Source organism: Stegostoma tigrinum, chromosome 15 (genome assembly GCF_030684315.1).
Source record: "Stegostoma tigrinum isolate sSteTig4 chromosome 15, sSteTig4.hap1, whole genome shotgun sequence".
Lineage (NCBI taxonomy): Eukaryota > Metazoa > Chordata > Chondrichthyes > Orectolobiformes > Stegostomatidae > Stegostoma > Stegostoma tigrinum.
Genome location: NC_081368.1, coordinates 50,766,970 through 50,781,819, shown reverse-complemented (window position 1 = coordinate 50,781,819; position 14,850 = coordinate 50,766,970). Strand labels below are relative to the sequence as shown.

The window sequence follows — 14,850 nt, the reverse complement described above, 5'->3', positions numbered from 1 at the left end:
TATAACTAGAAGTTGCCTCAATTCAGTTATTCAATGCAAGACGAGAAAGGGGAAATTGTTAAAGAACATTTTACAGGAACCTAGCAAAGGTTGTCTAAAAAGCACAGAACTTCAAACTGTCAGCATGATTTTAGAAGCCTCATAAATCTACTGGCTTCCTCTGAGGAGATAACTAAATTACTAGGCAATAATGCATAGAATCTATTTAGGTTTTCAGAAAGCACTGTAAGCTTTTAAGATCTGCAAAGCCGAAGGCAAATTAGCTTGTTGAATTAAAAAGTGGTGTGACAATGTAAAATAGAATTACTGATTTGCCAGGAGACAAGTGTAGATGAAATAACGGCATTTATCGAAATCTGGACAAATGAAGTAGCGAAGCTTAAGGAATGGCATTTGAGGGTAATTTTCCAATTTCACTCTTCTGACAAGGAGCTTCAGTTAGTTGTAAACAGAAATTTGTGCATGGTGGCTGTCTTTGTTGTCAAATGTAGAGCAGGATAAAGATTTTGGATGCTGAGATATCCTAGCAACATGAAAACATAACTAAAGAAGCTGAAGATTTTTGGTAATCCATCTGGAGGTATTTAACTATAAATTAAAATAGATTATTTAACCCTGAAAAGCTTACAGATGGAATATTTTCTGTAATTTTGTTCCTTCTGTGTTCAAAGTGACATTGATGCATTGAAGAACATTCGATGAAGATGAACAAAGAGATTATGCCACTTCATTATTTTTAAGTACAAACTGACAAAATTGATTAAAGTAGAACTCAATTGAACATGATTGAGCTTAAATTAGCCAACATCAAGCAAGCTTTGAAGTTACGGAAAATATTGTTAGCAATAGTGTGTTCTGATGTAGCACTTCATGTATTGGCACAAAGATAACCTCACACCATAATGCAAGACCAAATCATTTTCAAATGCTATATTCCAGTCACTTAGCACATAGTATGCTTGGAATGGCCAGAGGTCAGGGCCTGATCTACAGCTCTTCAAGGGTTACTGGTTACTTTTAATGTATATGTTAAATCTGGTAAGTAACAAACACTAAGTAAAATACTAGTGCAATGTTGCTTTAATGCTGCTCTTTGTTCAAACACTTACAGAAGGTGACAATGCTCACCGAAGGTACACGCCTGCACAGACAGCCTTCCTTCCTAACTATGTCTTTTGATATCATCTTGCAGAAGACTACATGTAACAGAAAGCAGCACATGCAAACATGGTGTGGAGCTGGATGAACACAGCAGGCCAAGCAGTATCTTAGGAGTAGGAAACCTGATGTTTCGGGCCTAGACTCTGTTCTAGGCCCGAAATGTCAGGACCCCTGCTCCTGAGATGCTGCTTGGCCTGCTGTGTTCATCCAGCTCCACACCTTGTTATCTCAGATTCTCCAGCATCTGCAGTTCCTATTATCTCCTCACATGCAAACATGAATGGGTTCACCAAATCTAACTCACTTTGAGAAGAGGAATTGACAGATAGAGTGACAGTAGAAGAAGTGAGAGAAAGTGAAATTGAGAGTTTATAGCTGGTAACAACCTTTGCTTTGCTTATTTATTTCACTGATAAAGAAGACATTGGGGTACGGTAGACCGGCACAGTTCAGTGTTCAACAATACGAAGCTCTGCTTGTAGCTGTTAGAATGATAGTGTCTTTTTTTTCTATACTCCTGTGAGTGCTGAAGACATATTGCAAGTTCTGAATAAGCACCATTTGCCATACTACCCTTCCAACTCAGTGGCAAGGCTGGTGAGATCCGTTTCAAGAGGAAAGAATTTGAGAAGGAAGCATTTACTAAAAAAAAGGATAAAAGTGAGGAGGTTTACACCTGGGGAAGAGATGCAATCTGCTGACTGAAATACCAACTGAGATCTCTTGGGCCTGTCTACAAATGTAGTTTTGTAGCTTGACATCAAAAAGTCATGAATATATTAGAGATTATGCCAACTGGTCTGAACATCTTATGATTTTGTTTGGCATTTAGCAATTTTGCGATTTATATCTTTGCAACCCAAGCTGATGTTCCGGGGTTACGTTTTCGAATTCCACCACAGCAGATGGTGAAATTTGAATTTAATAAAGTCTGGAATTAAAAGCTAGTCTAATGCTTGCTACGTTCACTAATGTCCTTTTGGGAAGGAGGTATATTGTCTTCATCTGGTCTTGCCTACACGTGACTCCAGACGCTCAGGAAAGTGATTGACTCTTAACTGCCCCCTGGAATGCCACTCAGTTCAAAGGCAGTTAGGGGATGGGTAGCAAGACCAGCATTTGATAGCAGTATCCATATCCCATGCAAGAATTTTTAAACATATGATTATGTCCTACTTTAAATAAAATGGCTTCCTTGAATGAGCATGATTCAGAAGGTACACAAAGATATGAACAATTCTTGGATGAATTACACATTGCAGAATTGACGCAATATCAACCTCTACTCCCCATTACATGAGAATTGGCAGCTGACTACACCAATGCCACAGTGATCTGGAGCACACTATCAGCCCTTCGGTTTATTCACTCATGGAATGAGCATCACTGGCAAGGCCTGCATATATTGCCCATCCCAAAATTCCTTTGCATCTACATGCCACAGGTACACCTACAATGCTGTTACAGGGATGGAGTTTCAGGACATTTCTTGAACAACAACAAAGGAAGGCGACATATTTTCAAGTCAGGGTTGTATGTATTTTGGAGGGGAACTTGTAGATGGTGGTGTTCCCATTCAACTGCTCCCTTTGTCCCCCTAGTTGATAGAGGTCTCAGGTTTGAAAGGTGCTGTCAAAGGAACCTTGGTGAATTGTGGCAGTGCATCTTATAGATGATACGCACTGCTGTCACTGTATATCAGTGGTGGAAGGAATAAATGCTGAAGGTGTTAGGGGGTGTCACTCAAATAGCATGCTTTGCCCTGGATGGTGTTGAGTTTATTGGATCTGTTCTTATGCAGACATGTAAAGAGGAATTCATCACATTGCTGACTTCTGCCATGGGGGATGGTGTTTGGGAAGTTGGGAAGCGAGTTCCACTCCACAGAAGTCCCAAACTCTAATCTGCTTTTCTAGTCACAGTATTTACACTGCTGCAGCTCAGCTTCTGGTCAATGGTAACCCGCAGGATGTTGATAATCAGAGGCTAGAATTACCACAGCAAACAACTCACAAAGCCTGCCCACCATCTACAAGGCACAAGTAAGGAGTGTGTTGAAATACTCCCAACTTGCCTAGATACATGCAGCCCCAACAGCACTTAAGAATCTTGATGTCCAGGACAAAGCAGCCTGTTTGATTGGCACCACATCCACAAACATCCATTCCCTCCACCATGGGCAGTAGTAGCAGTGTGTACTATCTACAAGATGTACTACAGAAATTTGTCAAATATCCTCAGACGACACCTTCCAAAACCATGACTGCTTCCACCTAACAGGCGAGGGCAGAAGACACATGGGAACCCCACCACCTGCAAGTTCCCCTCCGAGCTACCCACCATCCTAACATAGAAATAAGTTGTGGTGCTTTCACTGTTCCTGGGTCAGCTACCTGGAATTCTCTCCCTAAGAGCATTGTGGGTCAATCTACAGCACGTGGACTGCAGCGGTTCAAGAAGACAACTCACTGCCACTTTCTCAAGGGCAACTAGGGACGGGCAATAAATGTTGGCTAGCCACCAATGCCCACACTCCACAAGTGATTATTTAATAGAATGGTGATTCAGCAAAGGTGATGTTATTGAACATCGAGGGTGATGATTACATTGTCTCTTGTTGGAGATGGTCATTGCCATGCATTTGTCTAGCACAAATGTTACTTTTGATTTATCAGTCCAAGCCTGAAGGTTGTCTATTTTGAGAAAGACTGTTTCGGTATCTGAGGAGTCACAAATACTACTTAACATTGTGTAATCATCGAGGAACATCCCACTTCTAAAAATGGTTGGGCCAAGCTGATATGCTGTGGTTGAGATGATTGGCTTCCTGATTCCCCACTCAATCAAATGTTGCCTTTACATCAAGCACAGTAACTCTCACCTCAGCTTTTGAGTTTTATTCCATTGTCGATGCTTTGACCAAGAATATAATAAAGCCAGGAACAAAGTTGGCCTGACAGAACCCGAACTGAGTGCCAATCAACAGGTTATTGTAGGTGTGAGCACTAGCAATGACATCATTTATCTCTTTGCTGATGATTGAAATTAGACTGACGGAGATGTAATTGCCTAGATTGGATTTGTCCTATTTGTTTGTTGACTGGATATACCTAGGTAATTTTGAACATTTCCAGAAAGATACCAGTGTTATAACTGAACTGGACTAGTGTGGATAGGGGCACAGTTAGTTCTAGAACTCAAATCTTCAGTACTGTTAGTGGAATGTTGTCAGGACCCAGGGCCTCTAGAGCATCCATCCTATGAAGTGAACCAAGTGGCTGAAAGCTGGCATTCATGATGCTAGGAACTTCTGAAGGAGGCAAAGATAGAATGACCACTTAGCACTTTTTTGTTTGATTTATTACTGTCACATGTACCAAGATACAGTGAAAAATATTGTTTTGCATGCTATCCAGGCAAATCATACCTTGCATGAGTACATCAGGGTAATAGAACAGGATGCAGAATATGGTGTTAAAGCTACAGAGAAGGTGCAGAGAAAGATCAGTTCTAACAAATTAGAGATTTATTCATAAGTCTGATAACAGCAGGGAAGCAGCTGTTCTTAATTCTGTTGGTACATGGTTTCAAACTTTTCTATCTTCTGCCCAATGGAAGAGGGTGGAAGAGGATATAACAAGGGTGGGAGGGATCTTTGACTATGCTGGCTGCTTTCCTGAGGCAGAGGGAAGTGCACAAGGAATCAATGGAGGGAAGGCTGGTTTGCGAAATGGATTAGGCTGTGTTCACAACTCTGTGCTTTCTTGTACTCATGAGTGGAGCAGTTGTCATACCAAGCTGTGATGAATCTGTGTAGGTTGCTTTCTTTGGTGCATCTATGAAAATCAGTAAGAGTCCTTGTGGGCATGTTAAATTTCCTTAGCTTTCCTGAGGAAATTGAGGCATTTGTGTACTTTCTTGACCGTAGCATTGACATGAAGGACCAGGTCAGATTGTTGGTGATATTTCCTCCTAGGAACCTGAAGCTCTCGATGATCTCTACCTCAGCACTATTGATATAAACAGGGGTGTGTCCTCCACTCCATTTCCTGAAGTCAATGAAAGCCAGTTCCTTTGTTTTGCTGTCACTGATCCACTTTTTATACATATATAAGCTTTGCCTGCAACAGTAGTAGATTCGCCAACTTTAGGTACATTTAAGTCGTCATTGGATAAGCATATGGACGTATATGGAATAGTGTAGGTTAGATGGGCTTCAGATCGGTATGACAGGTCGGCACAACATCGAGGGCCGAAGGGCCTGTACTGTGCTGTAATGTTCTATGTTCTATGTTCTATATGTTATCTTTACACCATGCCGCTAAGATCGCTCTCTCTTTCCTGTACTCTGTCTTGTCATTGTTTGAGATCTGACCCGGGGGTAGTTTCATCAGCAAAGTTGTAACTGGAATTAGAGCTGAATTTGGCCACACAGTTCTGAGTGTATAAGGAGCACGGTAAAGGGCTGAGTACGCAGCATTGCAGGTCACCAATGTTGAGGATTAGTTTTGTCAGCATATGACCACATTTGTGAAATAGGCTTGAGTTCAAACTAGTTAGTATGATTTGATTAAGAATTGAATAGATGCTTTACAGGATCAGTTGCAAATGATCAGACATACTTCAAAATATGCGGGTTCAGTGACACCCGTATGTGATAACAGTGTGTTATCTGTGATCACGTTTGTGTAATACGGATAAGTTGATATTCTGAGTATTCACTCGTTGATATTTGGGTCTCAGAATTATTTTTAAATTTTCTAGTTTTGGATCTTTATTTTCAAATATTCACTTTTTCTCAAAAAAGTGTTGATAAGAATCAGGATAATCAAATTGTTCACGATCCAAAAATGGGTGGGTATAAAAAATATTAAGCCCATTATAATTCAGTACTTTATGTTGCCTTTGGTTCTAATTTGATTTTAAATTACTGTTGAGATATATTTTATGTAAGTAAGTCTTCTTGCAAATGGCAGCATTCCAGCTATTGGCAGAATGATGGAACAGGTTTGAAGAGATTTCCTGTCAAGAGGTTTGGGTGTTGTCAACGACAGATGGTTGTCTGTAGGACAGAACAAATTAGCAGTTATTTCTACACTTCCTGGGGCTCTATGTGAATTTGCTTCCCTCTGCTCAAGGTCCAAGTCCTGCTGACTAGACACAGGAATATAATAGTGAAATGCAGTGTAATCCACCCTTTTCATGTGAGGATAAATGAGCACCATTCATTGACAGAAAATTATGAATCCAAATAAAGAATGATTTAGATGAGTGGTGAGTTTGGAAAACTGGGTCCAAATGGTTTGCCATTCTCAAGAGATTGATATCTTACGATTATGCTGTACTTTTAGTTCAAGGATAACTCAAAGCTATGGTGAAGTTTAGCACTGCAAAAACAAGCAAATCATGTGACTTTTAATCATTTTTGGAATATACTACCTACTCCCTAATGTTTTTTTTAAATCAAACAGTTCAGAGATCTTATTACACACCTCTAGAGTAGGTGGGAGTTGAACCTCGTCCTCCTCATTCAGCGGTAGGGACTGTACTACTGTGGCATAAGAGCCTTTACTACCTTCTCCATGTTTAGAACTGAGATAGGTTTCACATGAGATGCCTTTGGAACATTATGGGCACCAAACAGTAGGGTAAAATATCCAACACAGACGTGCTTCAAAGTGAAAAAATGCCCAAAACACTTGTCATCAGAACTCAGCTCATTTGAAGTGAGCGTAATATGCTTGACTAACGATAAAATCCCCTAAGGCAGCCCTATATTCACAACTTAAACTTAGACACTGTGCATGAGACAGGCAAAGATTAATGTTCAAGGAGACTTTGAAAAATGAATCTTAGAAAAAGTTGCATGTGCACAACAGAAGAGGGCAAAAATGCTAACAAACAAATAATCTGGAAAGCGATTTCAAGTAGCAGTATTCTTTCATTTGAACAGCAAAGAGTGCTGGTAAAGACAAAATGGGATCGAGAAAGACCAAGCAGTCCCAACAAAATCATTTAATTCATCCTTGTCTGCCCCATGGAAAGCCACACAGGATATAACCTGCCTTCATACCCATTTGTACAACAGATGACTTTGTCCATACAAGATACAGCTGTCTAAGATCACGAAGCATTACTGACAATGGTAAGCATATCATATAGGGCTAGCTGCAATGTAATACCATATCTATTTGGATTTCAAATTGATTTCAATCTTGTTTTCAAGTAGTTAAATCTTCAGAAGGTAGAAGGAACTGGGCACTCAGAGAAGTTAGCAAAAGTCTTATGAAGGTAATTCCGTAATCTCTCTTGATAGGTTTCTGAATCGGGTGGGAGTATAGCTGCAAGTCCAAAGGTGGAGTGAAATCCCATCTCATTGTTTGATAGAAGCAAATTTTGGGCACCAGGGCAAGCACTTGCCTTTTCCACAAAGCAGTCTTACTTCACTTCATTCGATGGCTTTCCTGAAGCCCGAGAGGGCCAACTGTCCAGAGTGAAAGGTGATAATATAGACTAAGTCTGGGACACACAACCACTATATATATCATCTAAATGGACCTGCTTCCTGCTGGCAACTGGTTTGTTGCCCCAAAATGCCCCTAGTCCTTTTCTATTAAAATCAGATTAGAGACAATTTAGGAATCAAAACATTTTTTTTAACTTTTAACTTCCTACTCAGTTCACAGCTGCTGATATTGGAAGAATTAAAATTATTGCCAACTACTCTGATGTTGACTTGACACTCATCAGATCTAAATGGTATGAGGAACATTAAACAAAGGCAACTGATGAATTGAAGTCCTTTCTTTGTGGATCTTCCTGATGCTATACCTGGAATACTGTGACCTGGAGGTGCGGGGTGTTGGACTGGGGTGGACAAGATCAGAAATCACGCGACACCTGGTTATAGTCCAATAGGTTTATTTGAAAACAAAAGCTTTCAGAATTTAGGCCCTTCATCAGGTGAAGTGAGAAAAAAAGCACACCGAAAACAGGAATTGGAAGTAAAAGATCACCAGGTCACACCACTGATCAAGATGTATTAAACAAAACTCACTGTGCTGAGAGAACTAAAGGTTTTACCAATGTAATGAAGAGGTGACATTTTAGGGCAGACAATGCGTGTTAGATGTGGGAGCCTTGTTTAGAGGCTGTTTGCGTTTTGGTTTGGAGTTAGACTGGTTTTACTTCTTAAGCAGGAATTTATAAAATGCCACATTGACTACTGCCTATAAATTGTGTGCATTTTGAAGAAAATAGAAAGTATCTGCAAATACAAATTCAACTCATAGAATTGTGTGTGTGTGTATGTGTGTGTGAGAGTTAGAGAGGTAATAGTGTGGTGGGGTCACCCAAAGTGCAACATGAACCCAACATACTAGTTGAGGTAATAAAATGTAAGGCTGGATGAACACAGCAGGCCAAGCAGCATCTCAGGAGCACAAAAGCTGACATTTCGGGCCTAGACCCTTCATCAGAGAGGGGGATGGGGAGAGGGAACTGGAATAAATAGGGAGAGAGGGGGAGGCGGACCGAAGATGGGGAGTAAAGAAGATAGGTGGAGAGAGTATAGGTGGGGAGGTAGGGAGGGGATAGGTCAGTCCAGGGAAGACGGACAGGTCAAGGAGGTGGGATGAGGTTAGTAGGTAGCTGGGGGTGCGGCTTGGGGTGGGAGGAAGGAATGGGTGAGAGGAAGAACCAGTTAGGGAGGCAGAGACAGGTTGGACTGGTTTTGGGATGCAGTGGGTGGAGGGGAAGAGCTGGGCTGGTTGTGTGGTGCAGTGGGGGGAGGGGACGAACTGGGCTGGTTTTGGGATGCAGTAGGGGAAGGGGAGATTTTGAAACTGGTGAAGTCCACATTGATACCATTAGGCTGCAGGGTTCTCAGGCGGAATATGAGTTGCTGTTCCTGCAACCTTCGGGTGGCAACATTGTGGCACTGCAGGAGGCCCATGATGGACATGTCATCTAGAGAATGGGAGGGGGAGTGGAAATGGTTTGCGACTGGGAGGTGCAGTTGTTTGTTGCGAACTGAGCGGAGGTGTTCTGCAAAGCGGTCCCCAAGCCTCCGCTTGGTTTCCCCAGTGTAGAGGAAGCCGCACCGGGTACAGTGGATGCAGTATACCACATTGGCAGATGTGCAGGTGAACCTCTGCTTAATGTGGAATGTCATCTTGGGGCCTGGGATAGGGGTGAGGGAGGAGGTGTGGGGACAAGTGTAGCATTTCCTGCGGTTGCAGGGGAAGGTGCCGGGTGTGGTGGGGTTGGAGGGCAGTGTGGAGCGAACAAGGGAGTCACGGAGAGAGTGGTCTCTCCGGAAAGCAGACAGGGGAGGGGATGGAAAAATGTCTTGTGTGGTGGGGTCGGATTGTAAATGGCGGAAGTGTCGGAGGATGATGCGTTGTATCCGGAGGTTGGTAGGGTGGTGTGTGAGAATGAGGGGGATCCTCTTAGGGCTGTTGTGGCGGGGGCGGGGTGTGAGGGATGTGTTGCGGGAAATACGGGACTCGATCACTGTGGGGGGAAAGTTGCAGTCCTTAAAGAACTTGGACATCTGGGATGTGCGGGAGTGGAATGTCTCATCGTGGGAGCAGATGCGGCGGAGGCGGAGGAATTGGGAATAGGGGATGGAATTTTTGCAGGAGGGTGGGTGGGAGGAGGTGATATACTAGTTGAGGCCGTCCTTATGGGCGCCAAGCTTGGTTATCAGCCTCTGCTTGGCAATTCTGTGTGTGTGTGGGTGTGTGTATCACAAAGTCTACCTTGGACGGTTTACCCAAAGATCCAAAGATGAATGTCCTTGACCACTGTAGTCTCCCTCCACTAGGAAGTGACATCCCTGTTTGGCGATTGTTGCGCGGTGTCCATTCATCTGTTGATGTAGCGTCTGCAAGGCCTTTCCAACAGGATTGAAAACACGAGGCTAAAATATTTGTTTCAGATCAGACAGACCAGTAAGATAAGAAGACAAATGTTTGATATCGTAATGGATAAATTTGGAGCTGACGAAAATAAATATTTCTTACGTAAAGGAATCAAACCCTGGAATGCATAGCAATTAAGACAAAATATATTGAATGTGGTCAAGGAATATTGCAGAAATGGTATTCAAGAAGGATGAGATTAGCTTTCTTTCCATAATTTTCTGCTGAGCTAAAATGGGTGTTCAGTGTAATATATTAGATGTCCAAGAAGGCATTTCCTTGTTAAAGAACAACTCTGAGATTTTTCTTAAGGTTTGACTTTTTGCAAAAAAAAAGTCAATATTACTATAAATCAAGATATTGTGGTAGCTGGAAATCTGAAATAAAAACAGAATGTGCTGGATATGTTCATCAGGTCTGGAAGCAGAGAGACAGGGTAAATTTCGAGTCAATATGATTCTTTAGAACGGAAGCTCAGACCAAGAGAAAAGTTGTATTTGACTTGAAATATGGACTTCTCTTTCTGTCTTCATAGATATTTTCAGGCTGAGGCATCCCCTATCCAAATGTAGCAAGACCTGGATAGTATCGAGGTTTGGATGACAAGTGACAAGTAACATCAGCTTAACGCAGTGTCAGGCAATGAGAATCTCCAAAAAGAGAGAATGTAACCTTTGCACCTTGACATTCAATATATTACACCATGGAATCTCCCACAATCAACATCCTGGAGGTTACCATTGACCAGAAATTGAACTACACTAAACACATAAAACTGTGCCTACAGGAGCAAGTCAGAAGCAAAGAATCCTACAGTATATAACTCAGCTCCTGACTCTCCAGGGCATGTCCACAAGGTACAAGTTGGGAGTAAGATGGAATACTCCCCACTTTCCTGTTTGAGTGCGGGTTCAACAATACTCAAGAAGCTTGACACCATTCATGATAAAGCATTGGCTTGATTGGCATTACCGTCTTCAAACATTCACTGCCTCTACCGTCTCCATGCAGAGTAGCAGCAGTGTGTGCTATCTGCAAGGTGCATTGCAGAAAATCACCATGTGTTCTTTTGACACCATCCAATCGCATCAACACTGCCACAAGAAAGAACATGACCAGCAGACAAATGGGAACACCACTACCTATTATGAGTCAATCACCATCTTCATTGAGAATTATATCTCTGTTCTTTCAGTGTCACTGGTTTAAATCCTGGAACTCTCTTCCTAACAGCATTTTGTGTCTACCTGTTTGCAACAACTCAAGTAGGCAACTCACCACTACCTTCACAAGGGCAACTAGGGATGGGATAGGCAATTACTGCTGACACAGCGAGCGATAAACAAAACTCACAAATGAATTTTTAACAATGGGCAATATTGATATGAAAACAGAAATAGCTGAAAAAACTCAGCAAATCTGACAGCATCTGTAGATAGAAAGCAGAGTTAACGTTTTGAGTCCAGTGATCCTTCTTCAGAACACAATATTGTTACCTGTGCATAGCAACTATTCCAAGAACAAAGGAAAGGAGCTGTGTATAATATGACTTGAAACATATAAAACCTTTGCATAAGGCAATGAAAAAGCTATAAAAAGTGTTGGTCAATAATTTGCTCTTCATTATCAATATCATTGTAGCTAATTCCCAAATACTTATACTATATGTTCCTTCCAGGAACTTGTGGACAACGTATTTGAAAGCTATTTTCTTTGGAGCACCTCATTATTAGATGTAGCAGAAGTTCTTACACCAACTTCAACATTGATCAATAACAGAGTAAACAGACATTTCATAGATGACTTTCCCTAATATACAGTGTACCATTGACTACAGGTATGTCAACATTTGAAATCTACTATTGATTCATAAATCAGAACATGTTTTGTTCCATATATATAGAATTGTCAAGTTGATCAATAATAAAATACAGCAACATGCTACATAGTTCAAATTGGAAGCATGTGATTTACAATGTAATTGATGTAACTCTGTTATTTCTACTTCATTCATTACAAACCAGAAAACATTTCTGCATATGAGTGTAGAAGATTTCTTGCATCAATATTTACCAATTTTGACTTTTCTCAATGTGCAAAAATGACCTGTGCTACAACTTTTAGTGCATTACATTTGTAGTATATGTTTTTAATTGCTAACTTTCTTTCAAACCTTTTGTCAGGTCTTGACAGTAGTGGGCAGTCAGCTTCTATATTGACCTCATTGTTGCCTCCACCTGATGCTGGTGACCATCCTCCTGCACTTTGCACACATATTGTGACACCACAGTAGTATTATTGAAATTTATATATTTTTTTAATGTGTTGCAATAACTTTTCTTTCCTCAATGAAGTTATTTTTTAAAAAAGCATACATTTTAAGCTACTTTAACAGTTTCCCATACAAAGCGAAGAATGAAAAGTGGTGTTTGAGCCTCGTTTGCCCTAAAAAATGCAAATACTGCCAATAAGTCATGAAACACACCCAAATATGACTAATTCCTTTATATTTCCTGGTCTTAATGAATGTTTAACTTTACTCATTTTTGTAGGTGTGACTATTGATTCAAGATGTCAAGGAAAAACACAGAAACCAAACAAATGCAACAAAAGAATTAATCACCGGCATCATTCCAGCACATCACGGAGATGAACCTCTGTTGGAGTGAGATTAAGAAGAAATCCCAAAATATTAGGTAAACAGATACAATTTATAATATTTACAACTGTTTTAGCCATGGATCACCATTTGCTGTGCAACAGCTTTTCCCAAAGCTCCACTGAAGAATTAAGGTTTAGAAAACAAGCCAGGACCTCAGCTTTCATTGATTTGTTTGAAGGTTTATAAAATCATTTTTGGGGAATATGGAGAGCAAGGCCAGAATTAATTGCTTACTGCTGGAGAAGATGGTAGTGGGTCCTTCTCCTGGAGTCATTGTAGTTCTTGCAGTGAAGCTGCTCCCACCATATCGTTCAAATAATCCAAGTCTATCCAATAACACAAGGCCAGTGACATGTTAAGATGGTGTGTGTTTTAGATGGGGAAAGGGCTCGGGGACAGTTATGTTTGTATACGCTTGCTGCCCTCACCCGTTTAGATCGCTGATTTAACGGATTATTGGGTGTGCTATTGAATAAACTGTTTGCAACTTACAGCACTGCACCCTGCCATTAATTCACACTGCGGCCATCATGCCTGGAGGTTGATAAGGTGGATGTTTAAACTTAACATCTTAGGACAGTCTTTTCTCAATTGTAGTGTGTGAACAAAGTGCCCCAGATGAGAGCTAAATTAACAATTCCATTTACAGTCCACAATGATCACCACCATAGAAGTAGGACATTTCATACTGAAGGCAGTGCTGTTCTGAGAGGTGAAGCATTAGGTTTTGTTTGCTTCTGACTGTGCTGCAACTGACCTGGGATTGCTTGATGTGGATACTGAATGTCAGAGAATAAAAAGCCATTTTCCTTTCCCATATCCATGTCTTTCACCTTAAGGAGCACAAAATTCACCAAAAAGAGTTAAAACCGCTTATAACTAAGGTGTTCAGTAAGAATAAAATCTTGAAAGTGTTTTTTTTTCAGAAAGATACCCAGGCTGTTGTAGTCTGGAGTAAATTGACTTCCTGACTCAGAAGAACAAAGCCGGGAAGCGCCTACCTCTGCAAACCCAAGTTGGAAGAAACTGCGGGGGGTGGGGGGGTATGAGGTGGCAGATGTTAACACAAGTTGGGCCCATTGACCCCAGAAAGAGTTCAGAGGCAGCCAGGAAGGCTGATCAGTGGCTCTTTACGACCCCTTTTCCAAATTCTGTCCCTCCAAATTGCTCATTGTAGCCTTTATGCTAAACTATGCCCCACTATCCATTCTCTTGGCCATTTCTAGCCCTATGCCAACTTCATTCAATGTCATTCCAAACGCTACCTTTTGCCCTGAACTTTATGTCAACCCACACAGCACTAACAATTAATTCACTGCTTAAAAAGACACACTTCCATTTATTTAAAAAAAATTACAGCCAACTTTTTCAACTACTTAATTTCTTATAAAAACAAACATTTGCGTTTATAGTCCAACTTCAAAGACTTTATATGCTCTTGGAGTTGTCAATCAAGCGGTGAATAGACACACACCCCACAATGATTATGATAGAGGCTAAAATCAGTTACGCGATGCAGATCAAGTAAATGTCAATAGACAGGGTAATATAGCAAGCATTCTTTTTCACTGCAGGCAGTTTTTTCTTTCAAAACACTTAAAGGGCATTAATTGTAAATGCCTTACATCTTGATAATTCCTTGGACAGCTTACATTTTCAATGGATTTACTGTTTATTTACTATGTCTTCTTTTAACTATCCAAAAGGGCACTTGAACTCTCTCAAAGGCCACTCTGCCTCCTCGACAGACCTCCCTGGATATATCTGAATGGGGTATCATATCTCCCCAAAGAACGCCAGTATTGTTTTAAAAAGAGTCATGAAAAGTGTAATTCCCACAAGTCATCGCTTGACGTTCTTACAGGCAACGAGTGTTGCAGTTGCGCTTTAACACGTGCAACTGTTTCTGATGTGCTGATGACCTGACTCCATTCTCCACCTGTCAAAAATTGTTGATGCCTGCTTTGAGGTCCAGATTTCTGGGGATTGTGGTCTTTGGTGCTGTTTGGCTAGGCCAAAAACTCAATTGTTATAAAATTGGAGACACAAATCTTTGTAAACTTAAAAGTAAATCAGCCTTACTGACCAATGACCAGCAGTTCG

At 41.0% G+C, this 14,850-nt stretch overlaps 1 protein-coding gene across 1 annotated transcript in view; it reads left to right on the top strand.

Moving 5' to 3' along the window:
• The window catches only part of drp2 (dystrophin related protein 2), a 361,295-nt gene that overhangs the window by 270,088 nt on the left and 76,357 nt on the right, over positions 1 to 14,850 (top strand). The window contains exons 4-5 of the mRNA XM_059651481.1: positions 11,764 to 11,922; positions 12,638 to 12,781. Coding sequence (XP_059507464.1) covers positions 12,735 to 12,781 — 47 coding nt within the window. The 5' untranslated portion in view covers positions 11,764 to 11,922; positions 12,638 to 12,734. The remainder of the gene's footprint in view (positions 1 to 11,763; positions 11,923 to 12,637; positions 12,782 to 14,850) is intronic.